General features: G+C 41.4%; 1 protein-coding gene across 1 annotated transcript in view; it reads right to left on the reverse strand.

The window, feature by feature from the left end:
- The window catches only part of LOC137660997 (coiled-coil domain-containing protein 162-like), a 28477-nt gene extending 12443 nt beyond the window's left edge, over window positions 1-16034 (reverse strand). The window contains 8 exon segments of the mRNA XM_068396272.1: window positions 1594-1744; window positions 3755-3816; window positions 6060-6212; window positions 7110-7277; window positions 10035-10232; window positions 11010-11119; window positions 12192-12312; window positions 15939-16034. Of these exon segments, the coding sequence (XP_068252373.1) occupies window positions 1594-1744; window positions 3755-3816; window positions 6060-6212; window positions 7110-7277; window positions 10035-10232; window positions 11010-11119; window positions 12192-12312; window positions 15939-16034 (1059 nt within the window).
- Window positions 16035-16394: the final 360 nt, after the last annotated feature.

Below are 16394 nucleotides of genomic sequence, written 5' to 3' on the forward strand. Positions count from 1 at the left end.
CAATTTCTAGGCACCGCCTCTTGTTCTACCTTTCCCTAAGAACCCTTTAACTCTGCTGTTCTCTCACAACAAAAATATCTGTAGACTGTAATCAAGTCACTCTTCTTTCAGATAGGCTAAACAGACTGAGCCTCTTAAGAGCCCTCTGCTAGAAAGCATTTCCTACAGCCCTCAAATAATTTTTGTAATGCTTCTCTGCACTCTCTCATTTTTTTCTTCACCTTTTTAAAGTAGTACACCCTGGAACCAGCAGCAATATTTCAGTGTGTTGAGCTACAAACCCATTTTTAATGTGCCTATCTGCACTATTCCCCTTTTTATAACCTAAAAGATTGCAGCATCCATCCTTTCCGGTAGCACACTACATGGCCAGTCATCTGTCTCGTACGATGCCTGTCCTGTCTGGGGATGCAGTCACCCTGTTCTGTAGGAGTCCTGCTTTCTTCTTGTTATTCATCTACTCAGGCACTACAATACATCTCAGAGGGATAACCAAGTTACCGAGGTATCTGTATGATTCTGTACTCCTGCTCTGCCCACATTGTTGTTCACTAGATGTGCCTTATCAAATTCACTAATATTCCTCCCCAAATATGTCATTGGTAAACTTTATAATCTATAGTTTTATATTTATTTCCAAGACACTGACAAAAATGTTGAATACTGATAGTTCTTCTGCCAACCCCTGTAGAAATCCATCAGAGATCATCTTCACTTAATGAAAATAACACATTTTTATATGTCAAAAAATCTAGCTCTCAATCCATTTAGCATTTTTATTGATATTGTATAATACTAAAATTTAAAATACAAAAGTTATGTGCTGCTAACCCAAGTGTTACAAGGCCCTTCCAAATACATATTACATCTCTAGCATTATGTTTATCTATCTAACTTGTAATCTTATCAGCAGAATTAAACGAGGCTGGTTTGACAAGACTTATTTTCCATACAATCATGTTGCTTGGCATTAAGTATATTGCAAGTGAAGGGTGTGCTTTTCAGTTTGACTTTGAGGAATGGGCCATTTTAGCCTGTGTAGCCATCTGTAGAGGTGAAAGGGAGCTTGCTGTGGCAGTGATATATCCATGAAGGTGTTCATGTGAAAAAAAAAAAATGTAATGAACTTGTTCTGGATTTAATGACAACATCCTTGAATGTTTCCTTGAAATTTAATGATTGGGTAGACGGTTAATAGCTTCAAGATCTGTAATTTAATTTTTTTTTATCTGTGGAATAAAATATTAACAGTGTTTTTTACTCTTCTAAAACGTACATCCAGCACTGTTGATGGCATACATAAACGTGGTGCCTGTAGCTGTCATTTTGGTACGTGACTCAAACTCTATCCAAGATGCTACGGTTTTTTCCCTAGTTCTCTCTATACCTGCAATGGTGAAAACACTCAGACAGACAGATTGTTTGAATGCTATCAAATACACATCCAGCTTCAGTAACTGTATTATGCAGTTAGTTTTGAATCCATTTCTCTCCTAGAATAACAGTAGGCAAAATCCTCATTAAAGCAAGTGAGATGGAGAGGAGAATTCAACTTGTTGCGCTGATGAATCCGGACGTGTTGAATTCACACACCTGTTTATGTAGCTGTTTCTTTGGCTTGTCATTGTCTGCCTGAGATTTTGCAAGAGCTTTCCTTACAGACATGAGCTGACCCTGAAATGAAGTCACCTCTTGTTCTGCTGTCATCTTAGCATTCAGACACTCTTTTGTTCTGAAGAGCTTCCTGTAAACAGAAAGTACATAACAGAAACAATGATGAGAGCAGTGATTTTCTCTCTTTCATATAGCAGTGGGTTTCTTGAAAGGTAAATCTCTCAGAGATTTTTAGTAAAGTGAAATTGAATTGTTCCTGTTTTCTAAAACAGGCTGGACCTTTTTTTAAGGCAAAATGGGGTACAGGATGGACAAGACGGGTCCTCTAAAGGGGAAAATGTAAGATAATCTTTCGTATGGGTACAACTGCACATGTTTAATTATATCCACATGTCAACAATTCAAGTTCTTGTGTGCAAACAAGCTCAGAGCAATGCAAAACTTGATCTTTCTTATGCATTAGAAAGACCTGTCCATCTATTAAACTGTTTATTCCTTCGTTATCTGTAAAGTAAAAATGTGTGTGATGAAGCTTGTTTTCCTTCTGGGCAGGTCGTATAAATATGTATATACATGTCACTGTATCAGGCACAGATTTAGCAGCCCTCTCTCCTTTCCCTGACATTTAAACTGGACAAAGCAAGGTCCATGATCCTCTGCACTTGGAGTGGAGGACAGTGAAATGCAAGTTCTTAGATCTTCAGGATCATTCTGAGGTCAGACACAAGAAAGCTCCGTCTGAGCAAGATGAGCTAGTTTCTAATTTTAAAAAGCCAATTTTTCCCATTTATTTTTCTCAGTTTCAGACTTTTATTTTAAATCTTGTGACGATAGCTCTTATTTAAATTCACAAATTTGCAATCATTCAATCCATCTTTGACTGATCTGTTTAATAAAATATTCTAATGATTTAGCATCTCCCTGATATAACTGAACTAAATGTATGCACATCCAGTTTTATTTGGGTTTAAAATTAACAGGCACACAAACCCCATTTTGTTTTCACTCTTTTTAAGTTAACAAATATGATCCATTCTGCCTTTCCTTTGCTTGACATGTGCAGCTGATTAACCTATATAACAATCAATAACCTGTTTGTTCCATTCTAATCAGCCTCATTTAAATCAGTGAGGCACTTTTCTTTCCATCCATCTTCACTTTAGTTCAATTTAGTAATTTTTGTGCTTCATCTTGTATTTCTGTAATTAAATTTATAAACCTCATGCTGTGTTCTGCTTTGTTTAAGCAGATACCAATTAAAAAAAACCAACTCAGCCACCTCCCAAGCCAACAATCCAGTTCATTTTCACTTCATGTCTGCCTGTCTTCTTTTTCATATGTTTTGGTCAGTTGTGAAATAGTTGATTTTGATACAATGTCATAATTAAGTCTTCTGAGTCAACAACAGAATTAGGAATACTGTAGGCTACTCATACTTCCTAGACTCTTGCTTCAAGCAGGCATCAGGGATTTGTTTCACGCTCTTTACGTTTGAAGACAACCCTTATACCTATAATATAGAGAAGAAAAAAGTTTAGAATTTTTACCTAAAATCTGCAATTACCATGAGATCCTTTCAACTCACTGAGTAATAGTGAACCTGCCCAACCTGACCATTAGTTTTGCAGTTTTCTGCATTAGTTTTGCAGAAAATTAGACACTAATAACAGATCAAATGGTAGGGAAATATCACCTTCTCAGCATCTCTAAGCTTTGCAGAGAGCTGTGCCTTCTGAGTGGTTTGCTTCCAACAGTTCAGAGAATTTAGCTTACAAACCAGCTTGCTTAGCCTGATATTTTCATCCCACAAGAGCTGCAGCTGTTCCTGCTGAAGAAGACATTGGTAAGAGTAGACCTGCAAAGATTACTTTCCCCGGGAATAAACGTGGGGTTTGGAAGTAAATACAACTCTAAAAGCATGCAACTATTTGTATTTCATTTTAATTTTCAAATGCTCAAACTTTGCAGTTTGAAACAGTGCAGCCTTTGGCAATAAATTTCCATTACTGTGTCTCCAGGGAAACAGGAAATGTAACATTGCCCAGAAACTGGGAAGAAAAAGGGAGAAATTTAATCGAAAACAGCAAGCAGGTAAACCCCTCCGAAATGAAGTACTGTTAATGGTGATAAACAATATTACGCCAAATGGGCATTCTGGTTTATACCATAGTCAGTAACCTGATTCACCCTAATTACAATGTCCTTAATAAGAACAAAATTAGTGGATTTATGAAAAGTATAGTTATCAGGTTTTCTTCTTCTTTATTCAAAATAGCAGAATTCCTCCTGAAAACTGTTCTTACAGTGGAGGAAAGAAGTTTCATTATGCAAAAATCATAGAAACAAGGGTTAGAGAGGACTGCTGGAGGTCCTGGCCCTCCTGGCAGAGGTGTCTCTGCACAGAAACTCTACCACTCAGTGTCAACTCACCTTCTTACCCTTTGTGTCCTGTATTAGTTTTATCTGCAGCCAGGCTTTGGCCTTCCTAATTCCATTGCTATGGGTCTGCACTCTGATACTCTACCTTTGTTGCCTGTCCATGTTTCCACTACTTGCAATCTTTCTTTTTGTATTTTAGTCCTTTAAGAAGCTCCTTGCTAAGGCAAGCAAGGCCACATTTCTGTTAAACTCCCTGGTCTTCTTGCATAACAGGGTAGTTGGTTTTGAAATCTCTTTTTCTTTAAAAATCAACTAGCTTTCCTCGGCACTTTTCCCCTCTTGGCAGTTTCCCAGGGATTCTGCCTAGCAATTCCCTTAATAAGTCACAGTCTGCTCTCCTGAAATCCCAAGTCCTAGCTCTGCAGCATAATTTTGCAACCTTTCTCCTGATCCTGAAATCATTTCATAGTCGCTGCAGCCTCAAATGACACTCGCCACCAGTTTTTGCCTGTTTGTAAGCAGCAGACGTAGGGATTTACCGTGGTTGTCTCCTCTAGCATTTGTTTTTAAGATATACTCACTCCTCTGTCTAGGAATTGCCTAGGCTTTCACAGTGCTGTGTTCCCCTTCCAGTAGATTTCCAGATGGATAAAACCTCCATGAACACCAAGGCCTCAAATCAAAAACTCTTTTCTTAGCCCTCTATAGACAGGCCCATCCAATTTATCCTCTTGACCATGCAGTCTCTAATGTACTCCCCACCACAGTCATTAATCATCACTGATGTTCCTCCCTCCTCTGACCTTGACTCATAGGCTTTCAATAGTACATCTCCACATTCATACACAAGCTCTGTACAGGGAATGAACTCCTTCCACGGAGTGCAATTCTCGTTCCTCTTCTTCCCTGCTGATCCTTCTTAAACACCCTGTAACCACCCATGACCATGGTGTGCACCAGCCCACCCGCTCCCATGAATCTGTGCAAACCACAGCTCTTTGACTGCACATGAGCTTCCCACTCTTCTTGTTCACTGCCTCTGCACACTGTCCTTTCCAAGTTGGGATGTAGAAGTCTCCCTGCAGCCTTCTCACACACAGACCTCCTCCATTTCCATTGGTTCCTCATTTACTTCTGGGTGTCCCTATCCCCCAGGTTCATTGGGGGTGTTGAAAGCCCTTCTCACTCTGTTGGCATTACAGTTATATCCTGCTTCGCAAGCTTCTCTGCTTGAGAGATCTACAGGCATGTTTGCTTTAGACAGAAGTATTTAGCCATTATCCATTTGATCTCATTTGTATTCACTGACTGACTACCATAATTTTAGTACAAATTGAACTTTGCTGAGGAGGAATATGTTTGACTAGAAAAGGGATTGATTTGGAAGTTGTAACCTGGAAGTTACTTCCCAGGCTTTAGCTTATATCTCCCAGAACATCAGTTTTGGGGGCATTTTTTCAAAACATAAAGCTGAATCTATTTTTGCTTCTAAGTAACCTCAAGTGGAAAAAAGGATTCTGTCCCCATTCTTTTACATGACAAGCTTGCATGACAAGAAGCTAAAACTCCCATCAACACATTTATCAGGGTCACCGAAACATCACGTTCTCTTTCCCCTGCCCAAAAAAGGGACAATGACAACGCATGACAATGCTGACGTAAGACTGAATGTGAGTTCACATTTATACTTCTTCAGATCCAAGTTCAGCCTCTCTGATGTTCACCTGTGTAGAAAGCATGGTGTTAGTTTCACTCAGAGCAGACTGAAAGTAGGGTTCCTAAGTTTAGAACCAAATTCAGTTCAAATACATGCAGTTGTTCAGGGTCTAAGGGCTGAGTCTGGCCCAAAATTTCTGCACTTGGAGCATAAATACACAGTCAAAGACGATTGACTCATGACAGCCTGACAAATGAGTAGCCATTAACAGAGTCTAGTAATGGACCACCTCCATGCTCTTCACCCAACTGATGTCCCAGATAGAATGCAATAACTTAAGCCTTCTTCAGTAAGTTTAACCAGGATATTAGCCTTGTGTTTGTTTACTGACACACATATATTTCCTTACTTTAGACAGATGTTCTTTCAAGTCACCATTATTTTTAGTGGAGCCAAACTTTTTCTTCAGATCAATCATATTGTCAACTCCTTCTCTTCTCACTTCACTGATGATTTCAAACACTCGTTGCTCAATGCTAAGGTGACAGACATCCAACTTTCCCTGCAATTACAAACAGAACCCATAAGAGATGAATATATGTGCACATATGGGAAAGCAACATTCAGAAGGTTTCAGAAGCCTCTCAACTACAACCAGATGGCCTTTCTTCATAATTATTTTCCTAGAATCAATGTATCAGGAAGACAGAGCAATATTCTTCTTGCATTCAGACACTACAAGAAGTGGAATTTCAGTTGTATCATTTGCAGGCAGTCTATTGGCAATCTTGGGATGTATGTATTTAATGGAAGTAGCAGCACCATGCTGAAAAAATAAGCTTTCTGGTGAAAACTAGACTCACCTTCAGGATTGCAAAAGAAATCACAATATTCCTAAAGTCACTGTTGCCCCCCATTAGTGGGCTTGTGGACCATCAATCAAAACCTTGGGGATCTGATGCAGATAGTTCCTCTATAATACATATGGTCACAATCAGGTCAGTTTTTACAGGCTCGATTGGGGTATCTTAATTTGGTAAGTAATGACATATGTCACCCCAAAGAAATCACTGGACTACTTGAAAACAAAAGCATTGTTAGAGTGAGAAATACAATTATGCAGTGGACATAAAGTTTCCAAGAAAAATTATGCAGAATATTACAAACTGAAGTATTATATCCAAAAAGTTCCCTCCACTGTGAGTAAAAAGAGCTTCCATCACTCTCTCTAATGTGGTACCTGTTCCATCGAGAATACGCCTCCTCTCTTGGAAAAGGTACACTATTTTTCTACCAGACGTTTTTACAAGATGCTTCTAGCAGCAGGAGATAAATGATTCACCCATTCATCCACCTGGCACACTGCAGCAATTTATTCCTTTGAGGATTGCACTTGTTGGCAAATTATAGAGCAGCACAAAAAAGATCAATCGAGGACCCCCTCTTATTCTGTACCTACTTTTAGATGGACACAAGACACAAATAGGTTCCACACTAACGATTCATATTCTTCCCGTACTTCTTTTCTAATCTTCTGTTTGAGACCAAGATTTTCTTCCTCTAAGTCAGTGAGCTGGGCTCTGAGAGCAGTTATTTCCGTAATCATCCCATGGCACAGCCCCACAGTCTATCAGCAGAGAAAGTGAATGAGCAAAGCTAGGGATGAGTGAACACCATAGCCTAGGAGTAAACAATCCAGAGCTCTGAATATATTGTGTGATACCTAATTAAATAGAGCAAGAATATCTTCCTGAGTGGCCTGATGAACATAATCCATTGATGATATGGAATAATCCATTTTGTACATCTCTCTTGGTTTTAGAAACATTTCTTCCCTGGAAACAATAGGAAAAATTGTGGCAGTTCACGACCGATATTTCAAGGGGGCTAATGCAGAAGTTTCATACATAACTTTAAAATGTCTGTTTCCGATCATCAGGAAAGAAAGATCTCCTCGATAATAGGTATGAGAACTGACAGAAGGAAATGTGTGCAGAGGACAGAGGAGCAGAAAGATTGGTGAGCAGGATCAGGGAACCTGATTTTAGGAGAAATCCTGTGCACGACTCTGCTGTGTCGGTGAGCCTGGCTTCCCATAGCATAATCTCCCCTGCCTCCAAAGCAAAAGTCAGAAGAACTGTGACCAGGCTTTATTCAGTAAGCTGTGAGGTAATGCATTTATCAGAGCAAATATGCTGTCTGCTGATAAGCTTGTACATACAGACCATTTAATATATGATAAAAACAATTATGTGTTCCCTTTGTTGATATTTGATAGTTAACATACCCTCCGAAAGGGCATGTGGGTTAGCACAAATAGGAAGGTACGTGATAGAACTTAAACAGATTTAAATGACAGAATTTAAATTTCACATAGGTAGGTCATTGCTAGGTATAAATGTTTGGTCATTTTCTTACCACCGAACAGCATTTGCAACCAAATGAACACAACGCAGGAAAGCTAAAAATCGTTCTTAGCATTTTACATTATTCAGATAAGAATTAGGCACAACTGCAGATTGTAGGCACAGCCAACAGCACAGTCTGCTTTCAAGGTTGCCTGGCACCTCCGCATGCCAGATCTAAGTAGTAAATGCTAATAACTTCACTGGTTTCTCATCAAAATTTTCTGTGTCAATTTTTTTGTCTTACAGCAAACATTACCGAGAGACTTCTGAAAAAGAATGTTGGGGAAAAATACACGTATTTTAGCCCTGCTGAAAAATTCTGGTGATCTTTATTCAGAGCAGCACTATTATTTCCTCTGTTTTGAATGTCTTCTTTGTAAAATCAGAAAAAAGTTGGTCAAATCCTAAGACTTTGTTGGAGGAAAAAAAAATAACACATGTGGTTCTCGTATGTTCCATAGAGACTTTTTAATTTTTAAACCATCTGCCATCCCATTTTGGCTGATCATGCCTGAACCTTTCTCATGGTTTCTCACACCTCCACTGAGCCACCGAGCTTGCTCTTCAGACTTGGAATAGCCTCTGTTAATTGCTTTAGGCTAGTGAGAAGAGAAGTGGAACTGGGAGCAGGAAGTCTCTTCTGAGGTTGAAGCAGAGCCCAGAGACAGTAGGCAGCTGCCCAGGGTGGCCAGTCACAAGAGATGAGCTGTGTTGTACTCGAAGGAAATGGAAGATGAGACAGGGATTTGGTGGCGATGGGCTAGCAAAGCGAAGGGAGGGAGAGACTCCACTGCCCATAGGCTCCTGGAAAGTCCTGCTGACTCCTCCTGTGTCTTTCCACCCAGCTGAAACCTCACACGTGTTTCTCGTTTTCTCTCTCACTCCAGCCTTCCCAACCATATGGACAGGATAGTGAAATCAGGGAAGAAAGGAGGTTGCTTCTGTACAAGACACTGTACGGAAAAGGATATAGGGGCAGAAAAATGGAAAGAGCATGAGAAAGTGGGGCAAGAAACTGATAAGAAGCCCAGAGAAGAACTGAAATCTTGTAGTCAGTGATGAGGACAGATGAGAAAGGGAGCTCAGGAATGAAATCCAAAATGCAAGTGTTCCAACACTGATGTGCAGACATCCCTGAAACCCAAGTAGTCTTCTCCATACTGTAGGTTTCTGTAGAAGCTGACATGCCTCTAGCAGTGGAGTTTGTGTTGATGGTGCCAAGCCTCCTAGTCAGCTAATAGATTACATGGATATCACAGGATTCCACAAGATGGCATTTCTGATTTATTGGCTGGGTTTACTTTGAAAAATTCCACCCACACATACCAGCTATCCTAAAAAACACAGCTGAAGCTGCAAAGTCAAGTACTCAGAACTTAAGAGGAGTTGGTTACACAGCCATGCTGTAGCATACCTGGTACCCACATGCAGTACAGCCTTTGTGCCTGACCCACTTCTATTTCCTATCTCACTCAATGCACAGGATTGAATCGCCATGGGCAAATGCCTTCTGTAGGAAGAGAGACCCATCAGTAGCAGTTTAAGGTAGAAGGTTACCAGTGTATCATCCATTGTGAACATGAACCACAGAACAGCAGGCCACTACCTTTGCCTTCAGGTTACCTTTATTTTAAAAGTTCTTTCTGGCATGACTTCTGGCATTGAGCACAGAAACAGCAGCCCCAGCGCCACCCTACCTTTCTTCTCACAGACTGTCACCATGTGTCTGTACAGTGGGTCTCTGTCCCAAATGAGACCACTAAGTACTACCAATTGATAGACCATCATCACCAACCTGTGTCAGAGCCATATCGCTTTGATTGCCACCTTCTTCCACTGTGTGCAACTCCTGAAGCAAAGCACAAAGATGCACGGTGACTATGCGTGTGTGGCCCAACTCTGCTTCAACAACTTCCCAGCCTGACAGCTTGACTTTATTTTTTACTTAGCAACTGCCTCCCACCCAGAGAAACCACCTTCCCCTGTTCTTCACGAATAGAATCAACACTCTGAATAATAGAATCAACATGTTCTTTTTGGTAAAGTAGATGCTGCTGCTGGAGAATATTTTCATAAAACATAGAGTAGGTCTCAAAGTTGCTGCTCTCTCTGGCCATGATGTCACAGCTCAGTACAGTGAGACACTGTTGTAAATGGCTTTTTTAAAAAGTAACCTAGGAAAGCAAAATAAGAAACCTTGCACGTAGCCTGAGTCACAAGAGTTGCTATATACAGTATATGTCAAAATGAAACATAGTCACCTTATTATAAATTAAATGCTTCTGTGATATCAAAATGAAGCAAAAATAAAATTATTCAATGTAAGTGGTTTTGCCCAATCTACAATTTCATTGAACTGGTGGAAAACAGATTTGTTAGGTTTTGACTGGTTCTAGCTGCAACTATATAATGTATTTTTTTCCATCTGAAGCTAAAAGAGAATTTTCAGTAGAGAAATGAAATCACCAGCTCAGCGACTGCCTAGACTGCAGTTGCGCCCCAGCATCCTTTCTCTCAAAAAAACACATTTTGTGTTTTTTAACCAGAAGTGGTCATATTTTCATAAATATTTTCTTTAAATGTCACTAAAAAAACCCCCTAATACTGCTTCCTAACATCGTGCTGGACCTCTGATTTAGCAATGACTCAGGAAGAATTCTCACTCCTGAATCCATGAAAGTCCTGCAATCCTGCATTGCGGTTGCATATAAACCTCCAACCTTAACTCATCTTCACATTATTACAGTCCTGAGACCTGAAATAAACCTGTCAGAAGGCAGTAGGGCAATACACAGGTTTGCTGCCAACACTGCTATTACAAACCAACATAATGTGAATCTAAGCTCATAAGCGTAAGAAATGTGTTTCTTTTAGGTCACTGATTGACAAGAGCTTTAATAAATAAAGCTGTAAACATGATTTAGCTGTAAATAGAAATGCAGAATATGTACCTCTGTGTCTGATTCTTGGTAGTTTTCCATCAGCCTTTGCACAAATGTTTCAACTGTCTGTGGTCCTACAACTGAGAAATTTTCTTGCATTACCCTGTGTTTCCAGAGCTCTGCAGGAACAGAGGGAGAAAAAAATAAAAAACAGAACAAACCCACACATCAGTGGGTATCACTGTCACAAAATATTGATCCTTCAGAAATCCCTGGGATTTGACACTGGGTACGCTTTATAGCTTAGGGTTTCTCAGCTTTCTTAAAATGTTTACAACAAAAATTAAATGTCATTGCAAACAGATTGCGAAGCCTGTGTTGAGCAGCAATATCAAATTTGTTCTGGTATCAAAGCCAAAATGCAATTTCAGTACGGACCAGTTCTGTCAATAATGACCTGGCCCACAATTGTGTATTGGAGTTTTCTGTAAATATTGAGTAACGAATATGGCTTTTCTGTGAAACTGAACATTTCTGTGCACTAATTATTGCTGCCTGCAACCACGGCCAGTGGCAGTAAGGCATATTTTTCTTCCCTTTTATTTCCACTTTTTCTTTATTTTACTATTTGTGCCTGTGAATACCCAAATTGCCCACACCCATGCAGTAATTATACCAAGTAAACACCTATCACACCGAACAGTCTGGCATTTAAATTTCACTGCTAGGCCTAAAATATTAACCCTCCAACACAGAGGAGTAGAGAAGTAATTTCTTATCAGTCTGTTTCAGGCTGCCCGGAAACTCCAGAATAGTTAGTGTTCAGCCTTGTTTGCACAATTGTCTTTGCAATGATTATGGCTAAACATTGACTTTATAAAGAGAAAGTGAACTCTTAGATTTAGGGAATTTGAGTCTGTTGAACAGACAGAATAAATAGGTCCATGCAGAAAGGCGTACGGTATCTCAGTACACCATTCTTCACAGCTTCCCGCTAGATGTATTTCTGGAATTTCTCACAATGGGCCCTCCAAAACAGAGGAGAGTTTCCTGAGGGTAAGACGTTTTTCATCAGAGATACCTTCCCCACCATTCAACTGGTCCTGGGCCTCCAAATGGGCACACGGGGAAGTGGGGAGCTGAGAGCAAAGGTACTCTCCTGTCCACATGCTGCCTTTATGCATGAAGGCTACTTTTCCCACTCAAGACTGGGGCTCCCGTATTTCCCAGGAAGGGTGTTTTAATTCTTACCAGTGGGGAGACTGCTCTCTTGTCTGTCTCTTTCAGATATCACTGGAGTTATCTCCTCCTTAATTCTCTTCTGTGCATCATGGATAATGTGCATTTCTAGGCTTTCTAGAAGCTTTTGAAGCTAGAATCAAGTTTAATACCTAGCTCTTACTAAATCTCTATACTGCTTATAAAGCAACTTGGCAACTAACAAAAACTAGCAGACTAAACCAAAGCAATTCTCTTTCCATTCTTCTCTAAAATACAGTACTTTCAGATACGGTGTCAAGGTTAATATCATTTGGGGGTGACTGTATGCCTAGTCCTGTGCCACAAATACTCTGGATAGAGGCAGATTCCCCTGTTGCTTTGGGCTCTCCCAGAACCCACACCTGGCTCCACACAGCAGAGGTGCCATTGCAGAGCCTCTCGAGTCACCCGCATCTGCCCAGCTTCCCCCCATGACAGCCTCCACTGCCCCCACTGGACTTCACTTATCAGAAATCACAGGAAAACATGCCGCTGTGTGGTCTCCCCGCAATGCCCCACTAATAATCCTCCCCTTACCTGGCACACTTTCAATTTCTGATGCTCCTCTGTGGGGAGTATCAAGTATCTGCTGAGTGCTTGTAATGGGCTCTCCAAGCTCCTCCTCTGTGCCCGTTTGCTTGACTATGGTTTTCATGGGTGGGTACAGGATATCTGCGCTAGAATAATCAAGACATGGGTATTTCACATATTCTCTCTCAAAATTACTGCATTTGTGTTTACTGACCTTGGACCTCAACTTTCCTTTTTCTTCCCCTGCCCCGGTTCCTAACGCATGCAGAATATGATTAAGTCTCAGCTCACTGCATTAGCCCCACTCGGCCTACAAGCAGGGCAGGACAGTCTCTTTTCCACTGGCCCTGCCTTATTACATAGTTCCATAATTTCTCCCAGTTTATAATAATGCAGAACTAAAACCGAGGGGAAGGAACAAGGGGTCAACCAGAGAAAGCAGGGAAATCTGGTCGCCAGTAAGAACTTGTCTATCACCGTCGTGCAAATAGAGCAAGAAAATCCCTCCACTCCCTCTCCCTGCTCTTCTTATCTCTGATCCTGGGTTTGCTAAGTGCCTCTGAGTGCTAAGTGCCAAGGCAGCCATGCACTTTGCTCTCAGAAGCAGGGGAGCTGTTAGCAAGGCATATATAACTCATTACATTTTATTGCTTTAATCATCATGCTGCCTTTTAAACGCTTGATGACATAACAGGAAGGTTAGCACAGAGCTCAGAGAGGGAAGCAGGAAGTTCTCGTCTATGGCAGGGGAAGGGTGGAGACATGGAGAAGGGAAACAGTGGGATTTTTGGGTACGGTATGTCCCAGGTGCTTTGAAACAGTCCCATCCTTACTGCAGGCAGATCTCCTGCTACGAAAGAGCTGTTACAGGTGCCGCTACAGAATCTCCTCCTGCTCAAAGGCCAGTGTAAGCAAAGCTGGGGCTGGGAACTCGCCTCTCCTCCCGGGAGGCAATAACTGCCAAGCCCCATCTCAGGCATTGCCACAAGAGAGCTGTGGGTGCGGAGGGGCTGGGAGCCGCTGAGGCCGGGGCTCTTCTGCAGCTGCCCATCCCCATGGTGGAAGCACAAGCTGTTGCTCGCTCTGCACGGAGAACTCCTGCCCCTGACTCCCAGCCCTCCTGCGACTCAGTTCTGCTCTGCCTCGGAGCTGCTGCTCTGGCACAGTTTATAAATTAATTGGAGGCAAAGACCGTGGGCTGACAGCACTGGACTGTGCCCCCTCTGATTCAGTGGTGATGCATGGGAAGTAACACTGGGATACAGGTAAATGGAGACCAGAATGGAGCAGATCTGATGCCAGCTCTTTACACACACAAATTTTCTGTGACAGATTGAGACTTGTCAATCTAAAAAGCCTTGGCCTTGTAGGGACAGGCCCACTGAGCATCGCTTCCTCCGTGCTCCATTGCATGACAACGGTGTTTTCCAGTGCCTTCATGCACAGATCTCACCCTTACTGTGCCATCTTGCTCTTTCACTTCCTTTCTTGTGGTTTCCGGGGACGAGGCTTTTTAAAAAGTGATGTTCCATTTTCTACTTTCAGAAGGGCCTCTCTGATGGAAACCTTCCAATTTTCTATTCTTGACGGCTCATAGCTGAGCCAAGTAGGAGGGTTAGGAAGAATTCTGCTACGATTCATCTAACAGGCTTCCAAAATTTCCATTTATTCAAGTACTGTATTTAACATTGTTTATGGAGCCTGAAATACAGAGGCGGGTCACATGACTGAGAAGAATGCACTTGGAAAACATCATCAGCAAACAGTCTGAATAGGCATTGAAAGAGGGGAAAAACCAACCGTATTGAAACAAAGAAACAAAAGGTAGCTCAAGCCTTTAGAGAAAAGCGAAAGTACTAGGTTAATTATAAGCAAAAATAAAGGTAGAAATAAAAAACAAAAGCAAGTGAAAGAGGGGGACAGGAGGAAAATGGATGGAGAAGGAAGAGACTTTTCTCACTTTTCATCTTTTCAGTCACTCAGGAATATTCTTGCATCCAAGGTAACTTACCCATATTGCTCACAAAACTCTTTGTAGAGAGCAACTGTATTGATATCCTCAGTCCTCAGCTTGAGGCGGCCCTATTCTGCCTTTAATATTTCTAGTTGCTTCCACAGTATCAGAAAAGATCTCCGCAAGTGAAGTGATACAACCAGATCATGATGCCTCAGCAAAAGTTTGCATGTCTTTTTGCTGTTCTGCAACCAATTAGCACTTGAGTCAACCGTTTCTGCCAAAATCTGCTGGAAGTCACAGGGAAATGTTTTGCTTCAAAAAGCCATGACAAGCTTTTCACATGCTTTTCTTTGCTTCATAGCATCTCAAGAAATACACAGCGAGAGGAGACATGCGACAGGCTGTTGCGCAATCAGAAGTTGCAATGGGGCCTTACACCAGTGTCCCTCAGAGCATGGTACAGGAAAAAAAAGGGCTACTTTTTAATTGCAATGAGTACTTACATACAGCAGAGATGAGGATAAAATTGCACAGAAGTTAAATCCTTTGTTTTATTGCTGCTTTCCTCAAGTGAATCGCTTCAACAGCATCACACTGTGCTTGGTCTCTACTAAAAGTACTGTTACAGAAATCAAACTCTTAGGTCAGATCTTGAAGGAAGCAGACCTTAAAATAACTAAATTTGTCCTTTCCATTCTTTTTACCTTACAAATTGATCCGTATATCTGTTTTCCATCACAAACTGTTTGTATCTCTCCCTGTTCCTTGAACCAAATATTTGTGTAGTTTCTGACAGGCTTTAGGAGCCTCCAGCATACAGGTCCACAATGCAAGTACTCGGGGAAGTACAGCCTGAAAGTACCTTGCCTCTCCTGGACTAGATTTGGTTTTATACAGAGGCCAGGCTGTTCCTTTCCCCTTTGCACAGAGTAGCTCTTGATAAAGAAAGAGCTGGACATTCGGTGGGGTGTGGGGAGAAGTCAGGACAGTCTGTTTTCTCCAGAAGTCTGGCAATAGCAACAGACCCTCAAGAGGCATCTACCACTAGGGCTTCTCTCAAGACCACTCAGGATTTATAGGAGACAACATTGTTCCCTTTGCTTCTTACCAGATGGCCAGGAATAGGTGAGGTTATTACAGCATACCTCAGGTCTACGTCGCTTATGTTCACAGACATTTGGTTGCAAAAAATGATGGGAGTCCTACATAGAACCTGTACAGTCCCAAACAGACTGAGTTGTCAGACGTACCTGCTTGCTCTTAGCTAATGAGCCTTGACAGTCAGCGTGATCTTCCACAGCACAGCTGTAGCTGTTCTGCAGTACATCCTCCATTAGAAACTGCATTGCCACCAGCTCCCCATGAGCGACTCTTTGGTCTGCATCACTCAGGCTGCACAGGCACAGCTGGAGAGGAAGGGAGAGTCTCTGAAGGTCTGCTGCACAGAGCTTAACTAGTAACAGCAAATCTCAGATAACTGGCAGCACTGGGTTTTTTGTGTTATAAACACAAGTGGATTTTAAGCTTTTAGCACCATGGTCCTAAAACACATATGCCTGTGCATAAAAATTATGTGATTCTCTAGTTCTAGCACACTAGGAAAATGATAAGTATAGGTTCATTATCAATAAAAATGCTCTGCTCTACCAGAAGAAAGATCAAACATGAACTAAATGGTAAAATGGGCTTTTGGACAGAAAAGGGGG

Source organism: Nyctibius grandis, chromosome 1 (assembly GCF_013368605.1).
Source record: "Nyctibius grandis isolate bNycGra1 chromosome 1, bNycGra1.pri, whole genome shotgun sequence".
NCBI lineage: Eukaryota > Metazoa > Chordata > Aves > Nyctibiiformes > Nyctibiidae > Nyctibius > Nyctibius grandis.